Here is an 18010-nt window from a genome sequence, read left to right as displayed (position 1 = left end):
GCCGCAATAATGCGCGTTCAAAACCAACAACACAGTCTGCACAAAATTGCTTAAAATGTGAAATCTTGGTGAGCAACTTGCGTCCTATTCGGTCGCTTGTGACGTCAGAGCTCAACTTCTTTCTTTCTTTCTTTCTTTCTTTTTTTTACACACACAGAGCCATGCACGCACATTTTCTGTGAGAAATGTATGTGGCGAGTTGAAAACACCTGCTCAAACAGCGCCTTTAACGTTAGAATGCCGCCCTCCCCCCTACTCTGTGGCTTGTTTTGAAACCGGAGTGGTGAGTCACTCCTCTCTCGGTTGGGAAACACAGATCCGGCATGGCCGGGGCCCCGGTGGGGGGATGGGAGGCCCGCGGTGATAAACACCGGAGGTGGACGCAGCTGGACTCCCACTTCCAAGGACCCCACATCCTGACAACGGCCAGCCACGTTCCCATAGTTACCGGGGGCTGACCTAATAGAACAAGAAGGGAGGGGGAATAAACCCACCAACAAGAGGGGGGGAAATATGGATGGGATATTTTTATTTTTATTTTTAAGCCTGTAAATTATATTGTGGCTGAAGCTGTTGAAAACAGAGTTCAATATCTCTTTTGTCACTTACATATATTTACACTGGCCAATCATGGTATGTCGTGTCAGTCCTAACCTTTTGAGCTGGGACTTTACACCAAAGTTGAAAAATATCAGCGACTAAAAATAGCTCAATTACCGTGAACATATAGGGCATATAGTCTGTGGGAGGTTAAGGGGGGGGGATCGTTACGCAACGGAAATGGATAAGGTTTCAGAGCTGAATTGTTTTTATTCAGCCCGTATTTTTATGTTTGGGTAAATGTGTTAACGGTGTGCGCAATTTAAAAAATTGCTTCCTTCTACGTTGACCATATTTTTGTGTTTTTTGTGGTGTATGCATTCAGCTCAATACAGAAAGAAACGTCTCTCTCAGCCCCTCCCTTTCCTTCCCGCCAAAAGCCTCGGGGGTTCGAATTTTGCCCTTTTATGATTGGGAGAATCGATGTATCCATGACAACCGTTGCGCTAGACAACAAAGGATGCTGGAAGGGTTGTCGCAACAGCGCTGCATCAACGTCACGCATCAACTCTCGCCACTATTACCAATGAACACAACAAAAGAATAATTGTATCACTTTCCAAATATTTTCCTTTCGCTCTACAGTCGCTGTTATCAGAATAAGGAGAGCGTGACTAGGACCTTCACGTTGACGCAGCAACCTCCACTGAACACACCACTTGCGGCCATTCAGAGTTTAACCGCTAGATGGAGGCACAGGATAGGTACTATATTAAACCAAAGCGAACCAGGAAATATTTAATACATGAAATATTATTTACCGGAAACAAAAGTCGTCAAACCTATCTTATTGCGCCGTAACGACAATAGACGTACAACTCGACATCTCGCCATAAGGCAGAACGTGTTGCTTTGATTACGTTCAGGGAGTGTTATCAATAAAGTTTAGTTTGAACTGTCGTCCACTGTCAAAACAATGGCGGCGGATCAAATTGTGCATGGAGTTCCCCCTTCGCTGTCTGCCAAAGTCTCTGGGTAAGTTGTCAGCTAATTTAACGAATGGTGATCCATGAGGAATCGTATGAGGCCTTAATGTCGGCAGATATTCTAGCTCTAAACTGATAGGCAATGTCAGAAATGTCGCATTTACGTCCAGCAGGACTAGCTTATTTGCTAACAGACTCGCGAAGTGAGTACATTGCTCCACGTTCAAACACGTTATGCTGGCATTTACAACAACATAAAGAAGCTTGATTAATGATAGGTTACATGTCTTTTGTTATTATTGTTATCCTGTTCAATGTGAGTGCTCACTGTAAGCCTTGGTTGGCTAATTTGCACGCTAGCTCAGTGCACCTTCTTCATAACTTTGAATGTACAGTCACCGTTTATCGCTAATATTCCCCTGCAGGTCATTTGCTTATTTGACAGTGAGAGACAGACTGCCGACCATTCTGACCAGAGCCATAGATACAATACATCGCAACAAGAACACGTTTTTGGAACAATATGGAGAGGTAGGAGTCAAAAAAAATAAAATAAAAAAATGTTGAATAGTATATGTACGTTATCTCAAGCGTCATGAGGCTTCTTTGGAAACTGTAACGTGGGCACACTGTTTTCACGCAGGAGGGAATCGAAGCAGAGAAACACGCAATATCTCAGCTGTCTAAACTGAGGAACGAGCTGCAGACGGACAAGCCAATCCTAGCACTGACAGATGGCAGGCAAGACGCAGAATCTTGGAATCACTATCTGCAGAGACATGTCACTCTGCACGGTGACGAGGGCTCCGTCAGCTGGTTCAAGTCCCCCTGGTTGTATGTGGAGTGTTACATGTACCGTCGGATACAGGAAGCTGTATGGCTCAGGTGAGAAAGACTTCTCTATATTAGTTTTATTCCTTACTTTGACATCACACATCATTCAGTGTCTCACTTCTCAGTGCTAAACCTCTGGTTTTATTTCAGTCCTCCCATCAGTGACTATGATGTCTTCAACGAGGGGAAGACGCAGAGCTTCTTTCAATCTCAGAGTGCAGTGATGACTCTTTGCACGTATTTGGAAGACATTAAGAAGAAATTAAAAGACCTTTCTCAAAATCAACTGCTGGAGCATTTTAACAAATTGTTGCAGGTCAGTAATTCAAACACCACTTTGATATGTCTGCTGTTTTTTGTTGTTCATTTCGTATCCTTAATCATTACAAATAAAGAAGATAATGTGTAAATAATTAAACCCCTCAAACTAACTTACTCCAAGTTCACTCAAAACGTACTTGCTGATTTGTTTTTCTATTTTTGACTCATAGGTTTCTCTGTGGGGAAACAAGTGTGACCTGTCCGTCTCTGCTGGGCAAGACAATTCCCAGATAACCAGTCCACTAGATTCCCTGGACAGCTTGCAGCCCTTCATCTTGGTTGATGATTCCAATATGATCTGGTCAACTTTAATCTCTGCCCAGAAGCTAGCACTACCAGAGAAAACTACTGCAGGCAGAGTTGACATAATCTTAGACAATGCTGGTTTTGAATTAGTCACTGACCTGGTCTTTGCAGATTTCCTGGTTTCCGCCGGGCTTGCGCGTGAGGTCCATTTTCACGGCAAGTCCTTGTCGTGGTTCGTCTCCGATGTGACGGTCAAAGATTTCTCGTGGACTATTCGGCAGACCATGGCCGTCAATCACAGGTGGATGTCCAAGAGTGGCGCACAGTGGCAAAACTACCTGAAGAAGGGCACGTGGTCCTATCATGACCATCCTTTCTGGACACAGCCCCACGAGTTCTGTGACATGGCAGCAGATGCTCCTGACCTCTATGCAACTCTAGAGGGATCAGACTTGGTGCTGTTTAAAGGTGATCTCAACTACAGGAAACTGACAGGTGACAGGGAATGGGATCACACGGTGGGCTTCGATACTGCGCTGAGAGGTTTTGGGCCAGCGCCACTGTGTAGCCTGAGAACTCTAAAAGCTAATGTTCAGGTGGGCCTGCAGCCGGGCCAAGGAGAGACGCTCTCCTCCCAAGATCCAGACTGGATGACCACTGGCAAGTACGCCATCATCCAGTTCTACAGTCCAAAGTCGAAGCAGTAAGACTCTCCTTGGGATCTTGCAGTTTGAATACTCTAAGTAATACCTCCCTCAAAAAGAATACTATCAAACTTTTTTCTTTTTTTGTACATCTTTGGTCAGGTCCCTTCATGTTTTCTTCCAGAGCAACTAATTTTCACTTATTTTCATTGCAAAATGTGGGTTAATCTATGATATCTTGATTAAATCCGCAAACAGATTATTATGTGTTTTAACCCAATAGCTGATGTGTTGTACTAAATACATTGAAGGTCCCATATTATACCCATTTACAGGCTCCAGTGGAATCGCCTCATTAAATAACCCAAAAACTTTTCGGAGATGCACAGAATATTAATGGCAGCATATTTTGCTTTCTGTTTACAGGTTCCATTGAAAATGCTCAGTTGCTCCTCCTTTATGCTTGAAAATGACCCAAAGCTAGGCAGTAGTCAGGTGATCTCAAGACCAGATGGATTGAGCATCTGGCTGGAGGTGTCACAACACAACAATGAGAATTATGAGCAAGCAGAAAAAGTAGAAAAATAGTTTGCCCCTTTTTATCGACAAGTTGAACAAATTGTTATTTATTGACAAAGTGAAAGCAACTCACATTTTAAGGACTGGGATTTTTATTTTTATTTTTTTTTCAATCATCATACCGGACAAGTAATATGTTGATGACTGCACAGTGGTTAGCACCGTTCACCCACAGTCCAAAAACATGCACATTGCAATGACTGGCAACTATAAATTGTCCGAGTGTGGATGGTTATTTTGCTTCATGCGGTCCACTTGCATCTTTACCAGGGTGCAACCCCACCTTCACTCCTAGGCAGCTGGGATAGTTGCCTTCAGGAACCCTGTCTGCAGGACAAGCAGAGGTAGAAAATAGCTGAATGAGGATGACTTTGTTACGGAAAAGGGATGCTAAATACATCTCATTTCTCTGTTCATTCAAATCCAACTGACTTTGCACTCTGTAAATAAAATGCATGCAATAAAAAAAAAAGTAATTACCTAACGTTGTACTTGCTGGCAGACGATAATGTGATTTGATTGAAGAAAGTGGCACGCGGTTACTGGGTCAGTGTATAAAAAAAAACAATGTTGAGGTTGTCCTGTGTACAAGTGCAACCCAGTTCTCTGTATCACTATAAACAATAGTGGATTTCTCTTTGCACATTGTTATGTCATCGATATCTTTGTCACTGCTGCTTGGGGAAATTATTTTGATTGTGGGTTGGGTTTAATAAAGATCCTCGCTGATTGGACTTTTTTTTCTCTGTGTTGTTCTTCGACAACCATTTAATGAATCTACGTCTTCATTAAGCAATCTTCATTCATTCATTTTCCATACCCGCTTAGTCCCGAGCTCAAGGTCACGGGGGTCTGCTGGAGCCTATCCCAGCTGTCTTAGGGCGAAGGCAGGGGACACCCTGGACAAGTCGCCAGTTCATCGCAGGGCCACATAGAGACAAACAACCATTCACACTCACATGCACACCTACGGACAATTTAGAGTGTTCAATTGACCTCACATGCATGTTTTTGGAGTGTGGGAGGAAGCCGGAGAACCCGGAGAGAACCCACGCAGACACGGGGAGAACATGCAAACTCCACACAGAAAGGTCCCAGGCAGCGCTAACCACTGCGCCACCGTGTCGCCCTCATTAAGCAATCTGAAAGGCATATTTGTTTCTGTTGATTCAAGCGCATCAACTTTTCCATGCAGCTGTTTTTGAGCCTCTGAGTTAATTTATGCATAATTAATGACATCAAATACGTTTTTGAAAATGCGTCCATTGATTTAGCACTAGAAATTGCCAGGAGTCCAGAATTTACTCAGGGTCAAGACGGACCAAATAAAACAAACAATGTCAAATTTTAACGTGCATAACAAGCCCAGAATTTACAAAAGTGAAAAATGGCCTTTAATGAGAAAAATGTCTGTCAGAAAAAGAAGGTTCCCATCTTAAACAATTTAGGTAATTTGGCTGACAGGACTACTTGCTTTGCACTTGACCTGGCATGTCTAAAAACTAGGTTGTTGTGTCAAAAAAGATGTCAAAGCAGAAAGAAAAAAAAGCTTTGCCTTTGATATACAGGTTCACTTCTGTTAGGGGTTAAAGTTGCCTCTTGGTCTGTAAGGTTTACATAACTGACAGCTTGCGTCAGTGTCACAGGGAACAACCGTCATCACTGAGAAAAAAAAACAATTAGCATTTAGTAGCAGTGATTTTTTTTACATTTCATCCGCATTCATTTTTGGTTGGCAATTACATAAAACTCATCCCCGAATCATGCACTCAGTGTGCTGATAATATGGTTCCTTTCTGTACTTGTGCATTGTAGCAATCAAACAAATTCCACTCCAAACATATGAGTATGAAGATAGGAATTAGGTTGCAATTCGGGGATAAAAAAAATAACAACTGTTTGTCTTGTCATTCAAGGGATGTTGTGTAATAGTTGGCCGTCAGAATGTAATTTGACCTGCTGCTGTGTTTGCTGTGTTATGGCGACCTGGCACTTAAACATGCCGTGGTTATCGATCTGGCCGCATCTTTAATCTGTTTACCTCCCCTTTTTTAACCTTTCCACTGTTCCCATTGTGCCCAATAAGCCCGACTAGTTCAGAGTGATGCTGAAAGACTGCTCAGGACAACAGCTGCGTTGAAGATGTGTGAATAGTTCATTGTTTTAATGTCATTTTCTCGCAGACATATTAACCAGAGTCTCGTGCGCTTTCAATAATCCACAGACAAATAGACCAGCAGAATATCTTAGTTGAGTGCTGATTATTTATCAACTGCCAGTAGCTTTTACACATTCATCCGGACCCCAGTTGCAGTCAATACAATCCAACAGCATAAGAAAACGGTGGATGAGACTGTTTTTAGAGAAATCAATAGGGTTTTTTTCACGTTCCTTTTCCAGCAGGCTCTTCCCTCCTACACATTTGTAGGCCTCTGATGATGAAAAATGCTGTCAGAAGGTTGTTTTTCTTTCTTTCTTTCTTTCTTTTTTAAATTAAGACTATGTGAGCAGAGACATGGAACAGTGATAGGAACAACAGTGGACCCTTCCCAGTTCCAGCAAATGGAAAGAGAGAGAGTGAGTGAGTGAGTGAGTGAGAGGGAGAGAGAGGGAGAGAGAGAGAGAGAGAGAGCCACTTGTCTCCACTCCCCCCTCCACCCCAGACATTTGGAGAGCAAGTCGAGACCATGTTGCCTATCAGTGCTGCTGTGCTGTGATGTTGCTCAGGCAGAGCCCGGCGGCGGCGCAGAGCAGCAGACCGGCAGCCAGACACCGGAGTGGCTCGGCCTTCCCCGAGGAGCTGGAGACCCTCTCCTCCCTGCAGCGGCCCTCCCCGCCCCGCCGTGCCCCCCTCGCCGACATGTACCCCGAGGAGAGCCGGGGGTCCAGCGGAGGGGTCGCCACCGTGGAGTTCCTGGAAGGACCGTACGAGTACGCCGCCCCTACTCCTGCCACCAGCCCCCCTTACAGCCACTCAACCCCCGGCTACTACTCGGCCCCCCTGGACGCCCATGGACCCCCCTCGGATGGCAGCCTGCAGTCCCTGGGCAGCGGTCCCGCCAGCCCTCTGGCGTTCGTGCCCTCCAGCCCCCGACTCAGCCCCTTCATGCACCCACCCTACCTGGAAACCACTTCGACACCCGTCTACAGGTGAGGATAACTTTTTTTCCCACCTTTTTTTGTGGATTAAAGTTTTGGCCGTGAGTTAGCAACGTCCGTAGGAACTTGAGGTTGTTACTAAAAACAGTGAGACCTGCAACCTGGGGCACTCCAGCCCGAATGCCTGGTCAGGTTTGTTTGTGCTCCAGTGATACTTTAACTGATAGGAGAGTGGATTAATGAGCAGGGCAACTAGATTTCAGTTTTCATCAAATAAAAAGAGTTTTATCACTCTAGAAATGTATAATTTAATTCTGCTTCTTATCCGTTGTTAATCTCTCTCGGAATTTCATTGTATTTTCTTGACCCATTACAGCTGCTAGATTTTACTTAGGTTTCTTAAAATTTAATATTGTTGAGCACCCCTGCATTGTGCTCAACAATATAACATCATTGTGTTTTTTTTCCCCCCCAAAAAATCTTTGGCATTAAACAAAACAGAGGCGCTATCTGTAAAAAAAAAAAAAAAAAAACGGATCAAGTTTTGCCCTGGTGCCTAATTCCAGAGATTAAGGACTCTGTCAGGGACCTTGAGATAGGAACAATACGTAATAACAACAGACGCGAATGCACAGATTGTTTCCCCGACACAGGTGGAAAATAGCAGCCTGCTTTTGTCTGAGCCATTTCCAAAGCAAAGTCAGGGTGAAAAACTTTGGTACACTTTTGAGGCTTTTCTTGGAAAGAAAGAGAAAAAAAAAAGGAAGCGCAGCTGGAATTTAATTTAATGGAGTCGTAGCTACGTTAAATGTGACACCGCCCAACGTCATTTAGTATAATACAAGTAGGATAACAAACATTTGTTTTGGCAGATCTAGTGTCCTTTCCAGTGGGCAGCCAGTTTCCAGAGAGGATCAGTGCGGCACCAGCGACGACTCGTTCAGCGTGGGGGAGTCTGGGGCCGCGGCCGGCGCCGGCGGTTACGAGATGGCCAAAGACATGCGTTTCTGTGCCGTGTGCAGTGACTACGCTTCCGGCTACCACTACGGCGTGTGGTCCTGCGAGGGCTGCAAGGCCTTTTTTAAGAGAAGCATCCAAGGTATGTCACGTACCCGGGCCATGCATGCTGAAATTTTGACCTTTTTTTTTTTTTTTTCCAGTTGATTAAAATGTAAAACTGTTGTCTGTGAAATGCATAAATTCTACATGTTAGGGTTTTATTTGAAATTCTGCAGAAGATCTGCAGTCAAATAAAAATAACTGGCAAATCAGTAAATGCAATTAATCTGATCTGTTGTGTTTTTAGTGGCTAATAATAACCAGTTTTATTTACATAAAGACTGGGTCCACTTGGAGTGAGGAGGCCTTATGTATCCTGAGTGGCCCAGAACAAGGAGCTGATCAGGGTTGTGTGATTCAACCCCCAGATCAATTGTGACATTTCCCATCACATTTTCTCGATGAGATCAAATGGCCACATTATAACGTTGCAGGAGAAATAATGAATGAATAATTTGTGTTTGCAGTATTGTTTTCTTACACACTGGGCCTTTATAGAATCACTCGGGTCGCAACGTCTATACAGGCAACCTCAAACGACCCATCGGGAGAGCAATGTTTTGATTCGAGCAAGTTTGTTTTCAGCTTTGAATATCCCCTCCATTTACGTGAGGTATCTTTTAAGACACAGTGTGTGCCACCTCGGTGTGCACCTGCCTCTGTGTGCAGGCTCATCTTCCGGCAGTGGCTTAGTCATGTTTGGGATAGATTGCTTCGGCATATTGATAATAGATCTTCCACCGGGGGACTGGTCACAAGGAAACAAATAGTCTCCATGGCAATGACAAAGCCAAGATGCTGTGTTCTAATGTTCTCCATCTCAGACCTATTAAAAAATGGGAAGGGAGTGTTCTTGTCTACTAAATAACCTAAACCTGAGCCGAAGACGGCAGCCAGGGCCCCGAAGTAATAGATTTTCTTCCATTTTCAGGTCACAATGACTATATGTGCCCAGCAACCAATCAGTGCACTATTGACAGGAATCGAAGGAAGAGCTGCCAGGCTTGCCGCCTCAGGAAGTGTTACGAAGTAGGCATGATGAAAGGAGGTTGGTGGAAACCTTGGTTTGAATTTTAATTGCACTTTATGGTTACAATTTCTTCCCATGTTGGAACCGATTTGTAGAGCTTTGTTTTTCATCTGGCGCCCAGCGGAGCAGCGATTGCATGATCAACCCTAACCCTAACCCTAACCCAAAATCTGAACAGATAAATAGATTATAGATTTAAAGTATGCTTAAAATCTCTTGTAACTGACTGATTACAGATTTTGATTCTTTCAAAACAAAACAAAGCAATTTTAAGCACTTCTGGCTCAATACCGATCATGTCCTAAGAGTGCAAGGATAAATACTCGTGCGCTTAAGACTAACTTTAACACGACCTTGAACTGATTGGGTCTTGAAAAGCAGCAAGCGGCGAGCACGCACGCTCACAGTTTTTTGTTTTCATACTTCTTGAATTACACATGCAACCATTTCAGACGGCACTGCCGTCCGTTGCCGTGCTGACGGAATAGAAAGTATCCTGTGCGCTGAGATAACGGAGGGAAGAGACTTTGCGCATGTGCCGGAGTTTTTGACGACTACTCCAAACGGGGTATTGGCAGGCTTTACATTTTCTATGTACTTCTGTTCAATTGAGGCATGCGCAAGGATCGTGGTCGCGTGATGAGGCGCGACAGACAGCGAACCGCATCCAGCGACAGAGACAAGGTGCCGAGGGTCCTGGAGCGCAGAACAGCGCCCCCTCAGGACAAGAGGAAACACACAGGAGGCGGTGCCGGTAGAGGAGGGAGGTCGACGGCAGTGATCAGCATGAGTCCTGACCAGGTGTGGAGACCTTGGGTCATTAATATCCATTAAAAAGGAGTAAAATAAAATAAATGGCAACAACACTGTTTCCTCTCTCTGGTACTACTTTGTTGTACTGCTGATTCTTCAGGTTCTCCTCCTGCTTCAGGGTGCTGAGCCCCCAGTGCTCTGCTCCCGACAAACGATGAGCCGACCCTACACCGAGGTCACCATGATGACGCTGCTCACCAGCATGGCTGACAGGGAGCTGGTCCATATGATTGCCTGGGCCAAGAAACTTCCAGGTACCCTCAACAAGTACAAATCCTGTCCCGCAAGAGCGAGTGCTGTTCTATTTAGTATCATAACAAGTGTGATGCAGTAATAGGCATAAGGTTTCCTAGGGTGATTTTTTTTTTTTATATGAAAATAATTAAAAGGGATATTAAAAAAAAAAACACAGCAAGCAGGTGTCACTGAGTTCCATGTTGACAGTAGCTGCGTTTCCAATGCCCCTAGAATTGCGCAAAACCTAAATATCGCAATAAAAAACAGAAACGCAGCTGGAATACGACAACAGAGACAGTGTTTTTTTTTTTTGTTTTTTTAATCTAATCTCTTATTTGCCTCCCACTAATATAAACAGTTCTGCTGCCCAGACTGACAAACATTGGAAATTGATTTTGAAAGTGCACATTTTCCATTTGTTTTCCGTTGCCCAGTCAACTGTTGATGGAATGATTTGCTCATGTCAGATCAAAATTTGAATGGTTTTGGAACAAAGCTCATATTTCTCAATGAGTTGTTTTTTCTTTTATTCATCGCTTCAGTGTGTGCGTGCCAGGTCCGCCGTACTTTTGGGTTCCAATTTTCAACCCTGTGCTCTTTACCTCTAACTGTGCACAAGCGTCGCCACGTGCACGGCACGTGCGTCAGGTCAGCAGAGGCACGATCACTTCGACCGCACCCGTGCTGCAAATTAGCGCTCGCGCTCTAAAACTTCACAGTGGTTCCTTCAAATGGTGGGTTGTATGGTGCAGCGAGTGTCTGTCTGACTGCCAAGGCAACAGCAGAGTGATTGAGGAGCACGCACGCACGCACACACACACACACAGAAATACAGGGCTATTACAGTGAAGGTAATTGCAGTCATCACCTTTTAGAGGATTGTTTCACCCGTCTGCTGGCCCCCCGCTGAGCCTAAATATATAATACACATCAGCCTTTTGCACACACACACACACACACACACACACACACACACACACACACACACACACACACAGACACGTACATCCAACAAGCTCTCCCAGTAAATAAATCCTAAGCTGGAGGCATTTAGGGGTGGGGCGATACGTGTAACCCATGATTCGATACTGTGACGATATTTGGCCCACGATAATGATAATATCACGATACACGATATCTTCGATATTCAATATATTGCAAGAAATTTTGCCGACGATATGTGACTGAAAAAGAAATAAATACCCAGAAAAAGGAAAATGCCTGTGATCTTGCATTTATTCCAAAACTTTGTATAATGTACAAACAAACGTGCACTGCTTTCTGATAATATAAAGTCAGTAGCAACTTGTTTTTATCTAAACTTGGGGACTTGGGATATACAAACAGACGGGAAGATGAAAGAGGGAAAATCGTTTCACTGCCCCGATTCTGTAAATCAATTTAAAAAATCATGCAGACAACATAAATAAATAACCGCGTCCCCGAAATATACTGGACAAAGTGAAGTGCGTCCCGAATCAGTTCATTACGGGACATTTTCTTTTTTTAAGTTGCCAAATATGGGACAATCGCGTATTTTACGGGAGGGTTGGCAACCCTATCTAGACCACAGACGGAAAGCAAATGAGGTTTTGTCATTTTTCCCTAAAAAAAAAAAAAAAAAATCAGGACAAATTGTGTCCCGGGAGAGATTTTATTTTTCCCGGGACAGGTGGTGAAAAAAACAAAAAAAGAACAATTGGCAACCCTACCGTGATAGCGAACGAGGTGGCTGTGCAGATTCGTAGTGTTGCCGTTGTATTTTACCTTCGCAAAACAGTTCTTGCAGATCGCATATTCTTTATCCAGTTTTCTCCCATCATCCGTCTCGTAAAAGCCAAAGTGGGTCCACACTTTAGAGTGGTAACTTGCCGGTGGTGGGTCTGTGATTGGTTTTTCGTCGTTCGTATTGTCTTGCATGTGTTCTTCCGCTTTTAACTCGTCGTATTCACCGGCCGCTGCCTACGCCTTCTTGACTCTCGTTTAGGGGATTAGCGCCCCCCACAAACAGGACAGGAGAGATTGATAGTTGGCGGTGACAACGGGGTCAATCCCTAATATGTGTTGAAATAAAATATCGATATTTGCCGTCAGTGTATCGGTTATTTATTGCGGCAGAATATCAATGTTTTTGTTTTTTGTTTTTTTACCACCCCTAGAGGCATCACAACCTTGCGCCTCAGTAAAAGCCTCAGAAGCACAGTTTTAATTGGCAGGAGTCCCAAAACAGGGCGCAGAGTGGGGGGGGGGGGACGACTGACAGTTGAATGAATTGGCTGTAATTACATATGAATTGACACGGCTGAGTGCCGGCGATAAGGCGTTTTGCGAGGACGAGGAGATTGCACGCGGTTTCACTTGAAGTGGCTGTCAGCAAACAGGGCCCTGCATATTTTGATTTCCACGAGTGCAATTTTAGGAGCGTAAACATTTGACTCCTGTAGCGTTAATATTCCCCACCGAGCTGCAGCAGAACACCCACTTCCTCTTAACAGCCGGCGCTGATGTAACCCCCTCCTGTCAGCAGCGCATCATTTTGTTATGTTTTTTTGTTTTAATTGTGTTTAGTTGACATGTTCAAACCAAAACATAGATTCTCCAGCTTTGTGTCGAGCACTTAAAGTGATGATTAAATGGAGCTCGGCAGGTCATTTTGTCCCCCACAAAAACTCTCAAAATAGTTGATTTGTTGGGCCTTTCGCATATTGTGAAGGTGACAAAAATAGTTGCTTCGGAGGAAGTGCTTTGTTTGACACGACAAAGTGCTAACTTCCACAAAAAAAATAATAAAAAAAAATCTGTTTTAAAATCCTACTGAAAAGGGAAAGCAAGCAAAATAATGACTTCTGGATGGATCTCCTCATGTGTCGAGGACTGGGTGGTTCATTCACCGACGTGAATGAGTGAAGGAAATTTTTTTGCAGGACACGGTAGCTCGTGTTCAATAACAATTTCGATAACTTCGATTTCAATTCAATTCGTTGATTTTCAAGAGGACAGTGTACAGTGTACAGGACCCCACTTTGCAGGGATGCGACTGTACCCAATTTCAGCGAGGGGCTGGTTTTTACATTGGGAGTCCCCTTGCCAGGTGTTGTAGGCACAGTAACTTTCAAAAGAGGTCAACAACAGCCATTAAAAAGCAAGAACAAGAGTAAAAAAAAAAAAAAAAAAAGCAGATTGTACTACAATACAGCTCAAGAGAAAAAAAATAATAGATAAATAAATCCTTGTTCCTTTCCCTAAAATGTGCATCCCATGTGTCCCAACGCCCCCTACAGGTTTCCTGCAGCTCTCCCTCCACGACCAGGTGCAGCTGCTGGAGAGCTCGTGGCTGGAGGTGCTGATGATCGGACTCATCTGGAGGTCCATCCACTGCCCTGGCAAACTCATCTTTGCACAGGACCTCATACTGGACAGGTAGACGGGGAAAAAACACACACACACACACACACACACACACACACACACACACACACACACAAAGAAAAATGCCGGCAAAAACCCAACTTTTCCCACTTCTCTTTCTTCATCCTCCCCTCCATCCTGTTCTCGCTCTCACACGTATCGTAAGAGTGACAGATCAGCATTGTAGATTTTTTTTATTTTTTTTCTCCCCCATTTCGCACCTTGCCAGCCATTGTGCCGCCTCTAACGCGGCTACCGTAAAGTGAAACACTAATTACGTGTTCCCTGCGGAGAGGAGAGTAGCGCTTTTTTCCCCCCCCTCTCCAACCCGAAACACCTCCCCCTCCTCCCCCTCCTCCTCGTCGTCGTCGTCATTACAGTGCTGAGCTGGCAAGCGGGGCAGAAATTTAATCAAAGCCTCAATGCGCAGTGATGGAAAAGGAGGAGCGGCGGAGGGGAGAGATGACGGGAATGGAGGCGGAGGAAAGAGCTAAATGACCACCAGAGATGCAGGGGGACACGAGCCGCGGCTGTTTTTCTGCTTTTTAGGCACAGCCTGTTCCCTCCACCCCCCCCACCCCTCGCACAGACAGAGTAAACAAGCTCGCCACCGAAGCCGCCGCTGTCTCCAACTCTTGAGAGGAGGAAGAGGAGGAGGAGGAGGAGGAGGAGGAGGAGAGAGAGAGAGAGCTGGAGCGGGGGGGGTGAGACATGCAGACTGTCAGACAGACACGCGCGGGCCTTTTACCCTCTGATGTGCCTGATGGTCCCATTTGATTCAAAAGTGTATTACGGCGTATTATCTCCAAAACCTGGGCCCCCCGCATGAGTGTCCTCAACCAATTGGACGTGATTACCGAAACGCTGCAGGTCAGGGTTGACAAATTCCCTTGTGGCTCTCGCCGCCTCGTAGTTTATCTTGCACTCCTTCCGCTGGATACCCTCCGTCCCTCCGCCACTTTTCCACTGCGCCCCCGGACAAATGGAGTGTTGCACCCATTCGGTCCATTAGCTGTTTATCCGGCTCCCTCTCCTCTCCGGATGCTCCCATGGTGGCCAGGCGGTCTATTTCACCCCACCCACCGACCTGACTGACACCGAATGTGTGAAATTGTTTTGTTTGTTTGAATTTTGAATTCGAATAAAAAAAAAAAGAAAAAAAGAAGAAAATCGTTTTAATCAAATCGAAATCTCTCTCTCTCTCTCTCTCTCTCTCTCTCTCTCTCTCTCTCTCTCTCTCTCCCTCTCTCCCTCCCTGTGTAAACAGGAACGAGGGCGACTGCGTGGAGGGGATGGTGGAGATCTTCGACATGCTGCTGGCCACCACCTCCCGGTTCCGCGCGCTCAAGCTCAAGCCCGAGGAGTTCGTGTGCCTGAAAGCGATCGTTCTGCTCAACTCCGGTGAGGCGAGCAGGCGCTCGTCGGGCGTGCGCGGCCGCTTTCGCTTGAATCGCCTTTCCATGAAAGGGCTTTGTTGACGCCGTGCACTTTAATTTGTCAAACTCCACGCGCGCCTCCGAATTTTAGTCGGAACCATTTGGAGAGTGGAAGTGACCCGGAGAGGGCGGGGCCGGTCTTATCAATATGCCTGATAGCCGTTCCCTTGACAACATGAGACAGCACAGAAGGCTTTGTTTGTCCCAGCGTTTTGTGTATTCTTCCTTGGATACAGAGGTGTTTGGTTGTTGTTGTTGTTGTTGTTTTGTTTTGCAAATTTTCCGCATCTCTAAAACCCCTGTGCTTTAACGTGAGAGTCAGTTTGTCACTTTTGTTTGCATTTCTGTGACTTTTACGCCGCCTCTCCCCCAACACAAACTCTTGGTTCAGGACGGTTATTCACTCTCTCCCCCTTCCCCATCAGGTGCCTTCTCTTTCTGCACCGGCACGATGGAGCCCATCCACGATGGCGCGGCAGTGCAGAATATGCTGGACACCATCACGGACGCCCTCATACATCACATCAGCCAGTCGGGATGCTCGGCTCAGCAGCAGTCGAGGCGGCAGGCCCAGCTGCTGCTCCTGCTCTCTCACATCAGGCACATGAGGTAACATTTCATGGAGACACCTTGGCTCCTGTTTTGTTGTGTGTTTTATTACAGTCATTGAAATTGTACAAGCTAGAGGAGAAAAAAAAATGCATGCAAGTCGCAACCCCCCATTTGCTTTACCTCCAAAACAAGTCATGAGTTGCATTGGCATCCAGCCAGATGAATCCAGACAGACACACACATCCAAAATACTACACACCCTGCTGGTTATTGAAAACCCACCGTAGTTATTTTAACCCAAATCGCACACACACACACACACACACACACACACACACACACACACACACACACACACACACACATAAATCTAAACAGGAATCCGACTGAAGAGGGAGCGAGCCTGCCTGACCAGTTCCATAAATCAACATATCGCAAATTAACTGTCATGCAAGGGCATCTAATAGCTCTTACCTTCACAAGTTTTTCTTCACGTCCTTTAAACCTTTCCAAGTTAGCTGCGGAGCTAATACCCGCAAGCTCGACGTCCTCCTCCGTAGCCTCTTCTTCTTCTTCTTCTTCTTCTTCTTCTTCTTCTTCTTCTCTCCTCCTCCTCCTCCCCATTTGCAGCGCCGCAAGGGAAGCAAAAGCTTCCGACTGCAATTTTACCGGTGCCCATTTTCTCTATTCACTCGTTGGTCTCGAGTCACCCGCTCTTGCGTGTACGTCGACTGTCACCACCAATCAACATGGTGCGTTTCAGCCTGCTGCCAATCAGGCTGCAAAGCACCGGTCCAGACAAACACAACAGAGCCAAAATTAGTACAGCCTTAAATTCACAACAAAACTACAAAAAAACAAAAAAGAAAAGCCACAACTGCTATTGAATGAAAAATATGAATTAAAGTTTTCATTTGTTTCTTCTAAAACATTTTCCCAAAAATGTGTTTATTTGGAAATGTAAAGAAGACACTGTAGAACAAATTCAGTGGATAAAGCCAATGAAACAAGTCTGAACTTTCACCCGGTTGCCCCCAAAACAGTCCCTTCTGTCTTTCTCTGGCTGCAGCAACAAAGGCATGGAGCATCTTTACAGCATGAAGTGCAAGAATAAAGTGCCTCTGTACGACCTGCTGCTGGAGATGCTGGACGCTCACCACATCCACCGCCCCGAGCGGACGGGAGAGTCCTGGTCCCAGGCCGGCAGAGAGAACTCATCCCGCAGCAGCAGCAGCAGCAGTGGAAGCGGTGAATCCTCCACTGCCAGCTCCACTGGACCCAGTGTGCTGCAGTACGGGGGGTCCCGCGCCGACTGCGCCCACACCCCTTGAGATGCAGCATCAACAGGTCATTTTGAGTCATTGCGTGGATGAGAGCAAAAAAAAAAAAAGCAGTCGGTGGGGCGAGAGGGGGGTGTTCAGGAAAACAGGTTGTACTGAAATCATTCTGTGACATAATTATTTATAAAAATCCGGTGATTCTGTTTTGTAGTTGTATCTGTTTGGTAATGGTTAAGAACCCTTTTCAATCTTATGAGCTCTCTTGCAGTCAGTTTTTTTTTTTCCCCGTGCGGCTTTCTAAAGTATCCCTGATCTGATGCCAGCTTTTTTTAATTGTTATTATTAAATACAAGCGTTAGCTCCTGTTGTAACACACTGCCACGGTGTTGGGAATTCCTTTTCCTTCGAGCCCTTTCACTGGGGCCAGATCATTTGGCTCAGCTCGCCACGCAAGAACAGCCGGCCCCTTTCACCTCCCAGACGACTCTTCACTTTACCGCTCATGCCTTTTTCCTAATTCAGCACTGTTTTGATTTGTGATTTGTATGTGTACGCACATGGCACTGGAATTATTTGCTATGTTCTTTGTAATAAAGTGTTCAAGAGTTAAAAAAAAAGAAAAAAGAAAAAAAAGAAAAGAAAAAAAGAAGACATTTTCTAATATCAATAAATTGCTGAAGCCAATTGTTTCCATTCCATTTGCAGACCGCTGTAACTCTGTGAGGCCGCCCGGTGAATGCACTGACTTGCCTGTGGAGCCACTAGGCTCCACACAAAGCAGATAGAAATTTAATGATTGAAATTCTTTTTAATGAGGTGTTCCTTTCAGCAGTCACGGCAGCCAGCTTTGCCATATTGCTGTGTATGACTGAAGAAGCTTTAAATAATTGCTGCACCAAAAAAGTTGGTTTGATTAATTGATAGCTTAATTATTTAATCATTTATT

At 45.1% G+C, this 18010-nt stretch overlaps 2 protein-coding genes across 4 annotated transcripts; both read left to right on the top strand.

Annotated features, from left to right (window-relative positions):
- The first annotated feature begins 1080 nt into the window (after positions 1-1080).
- Positions 1081-4884, top strand: dcph1 (damage control phosphatase 1). The gene is made up of 5 exons (XM_076013537.1): positions 1081-1575; positions 1952-2057; positions 2170-2411; positions 2511-2676; positions 2852-4884. The coding sequence occupies exons 1-5, from the start codon at positions 1517-1519 to the stop codon at positions 3632-3634; spliced, it is 1356 nt and encodes a 451-aa protein (XP_075869652.1). The 5' UTR covers positions 1081-1516; the 3' UTR covers positions 3635-4884.
- Positions 4885-6800: 1916 nt separating this feature from the next.
- esr1 (estrogen receptor 1) lies at positions 6801-17687 on the top strand. 3 transcript variants are annotated; one of them, XM_076013535.1, is made up of 9 exons: positions 6801-7300; positions 8122-8348; positions 9240-9356; positions 9952-10139; positions 10270-10405; positions 13670-13808; positions 15064-15197; positions 15658-15841; positions 16854-17687. In XM_076013535.1, exons 1-9 carry the CDS (start codon positions 6867-6869, stop codon positions 17113-17115), a joined length of 1821 nt encoding a protein of 606 aa, XP_075869650.1. In that variant the 5' UTR covers positions 6801-6866; the 3' UTR covers positions 17116-17687. The 3 variants fall into 3 exon arrangements, with proteins under 3 accessions (XP_075869650.1, XP_075869651.1, XP_075869649.1); XM_076013536.1 differs by having other exon boundaries at positions 10252-10405; positions 16828-17025; XM_076013534.1 differs by having other exon boundaries at positions 6802-7300; positions 10252-10405.
- Positions 17688-18010: the final 323 nt, after the last annotated feature.

The sequence above is a fragment of the Nelusetta ayraudi genome, unplaced genomic scaffold (genome assembly GCF_046127955.1).
Source record: "Nelusetta ayraudi isolate G7.1 ecotype Tasmania unplaced genomic scaffold, CSIRO-AGI_Nayr_v1 ptg000151l, whole genome shotgun sequence".
Classification (NCBI taxonomy): domain Eukaryota; kingdom Metazoa; phylum Chordata; class Actinopteri; order Tetraodontiformes; family Monacanthidae; genus Nelusetta; species Nelusetta ayraudi.
This window is presented reverse-complemented; position numbering and strand designations above follow the sequence as displayed.

Excerpts from the sequence above, each read along its gene's own strand:
- dcph1 (XM_076013537.1), top strand. The coding sequence starts at position 1,517 with ATGGCGGCGGATCAAATTGTGCATGGAGTTCCCCCTTCGCTGTCTGCC. Across the intron at positions 1,576-1,951 it reads CTGTCTGCCAAAGTCTCTGG|GTCATTTGCTTATTTGACAG; the intron begins GTAAGTTGTCAG and ends ATTCCCCTGCAG. Across the intron at positions 2,058-2,169 it reads TTTTGGAACAATATGGAGAG|GAGGGAATCGAAGCAGAGAA; the intron begins GTAGGAGTCAAA and ends GTTTTCACGCAG.
- esr1 (XM_076013534.1), top strand. The coding sequence starts at position 6,867 with ATGTTGCTCAGGCAGAGCCCGGCGGCGGCGCAGAGCAGCAGACCGGCA. Across the intron at positions 7,301-8,121 it reads ACTTCGACACCCGTCTACAG|ATCTAGTGTCCTTTCCAGTG; the intron begins GTGAGGATAACT and ends TTGTTTTGGCAG. Across the intron at positions 10,140-10,251 it reads TCAGCATGAGTCCTGACCAG|GTTCTCCTCCTGCTTCAGGG; the intron begins GTGTGGAGACCT and ends CTGATTCTTCAG.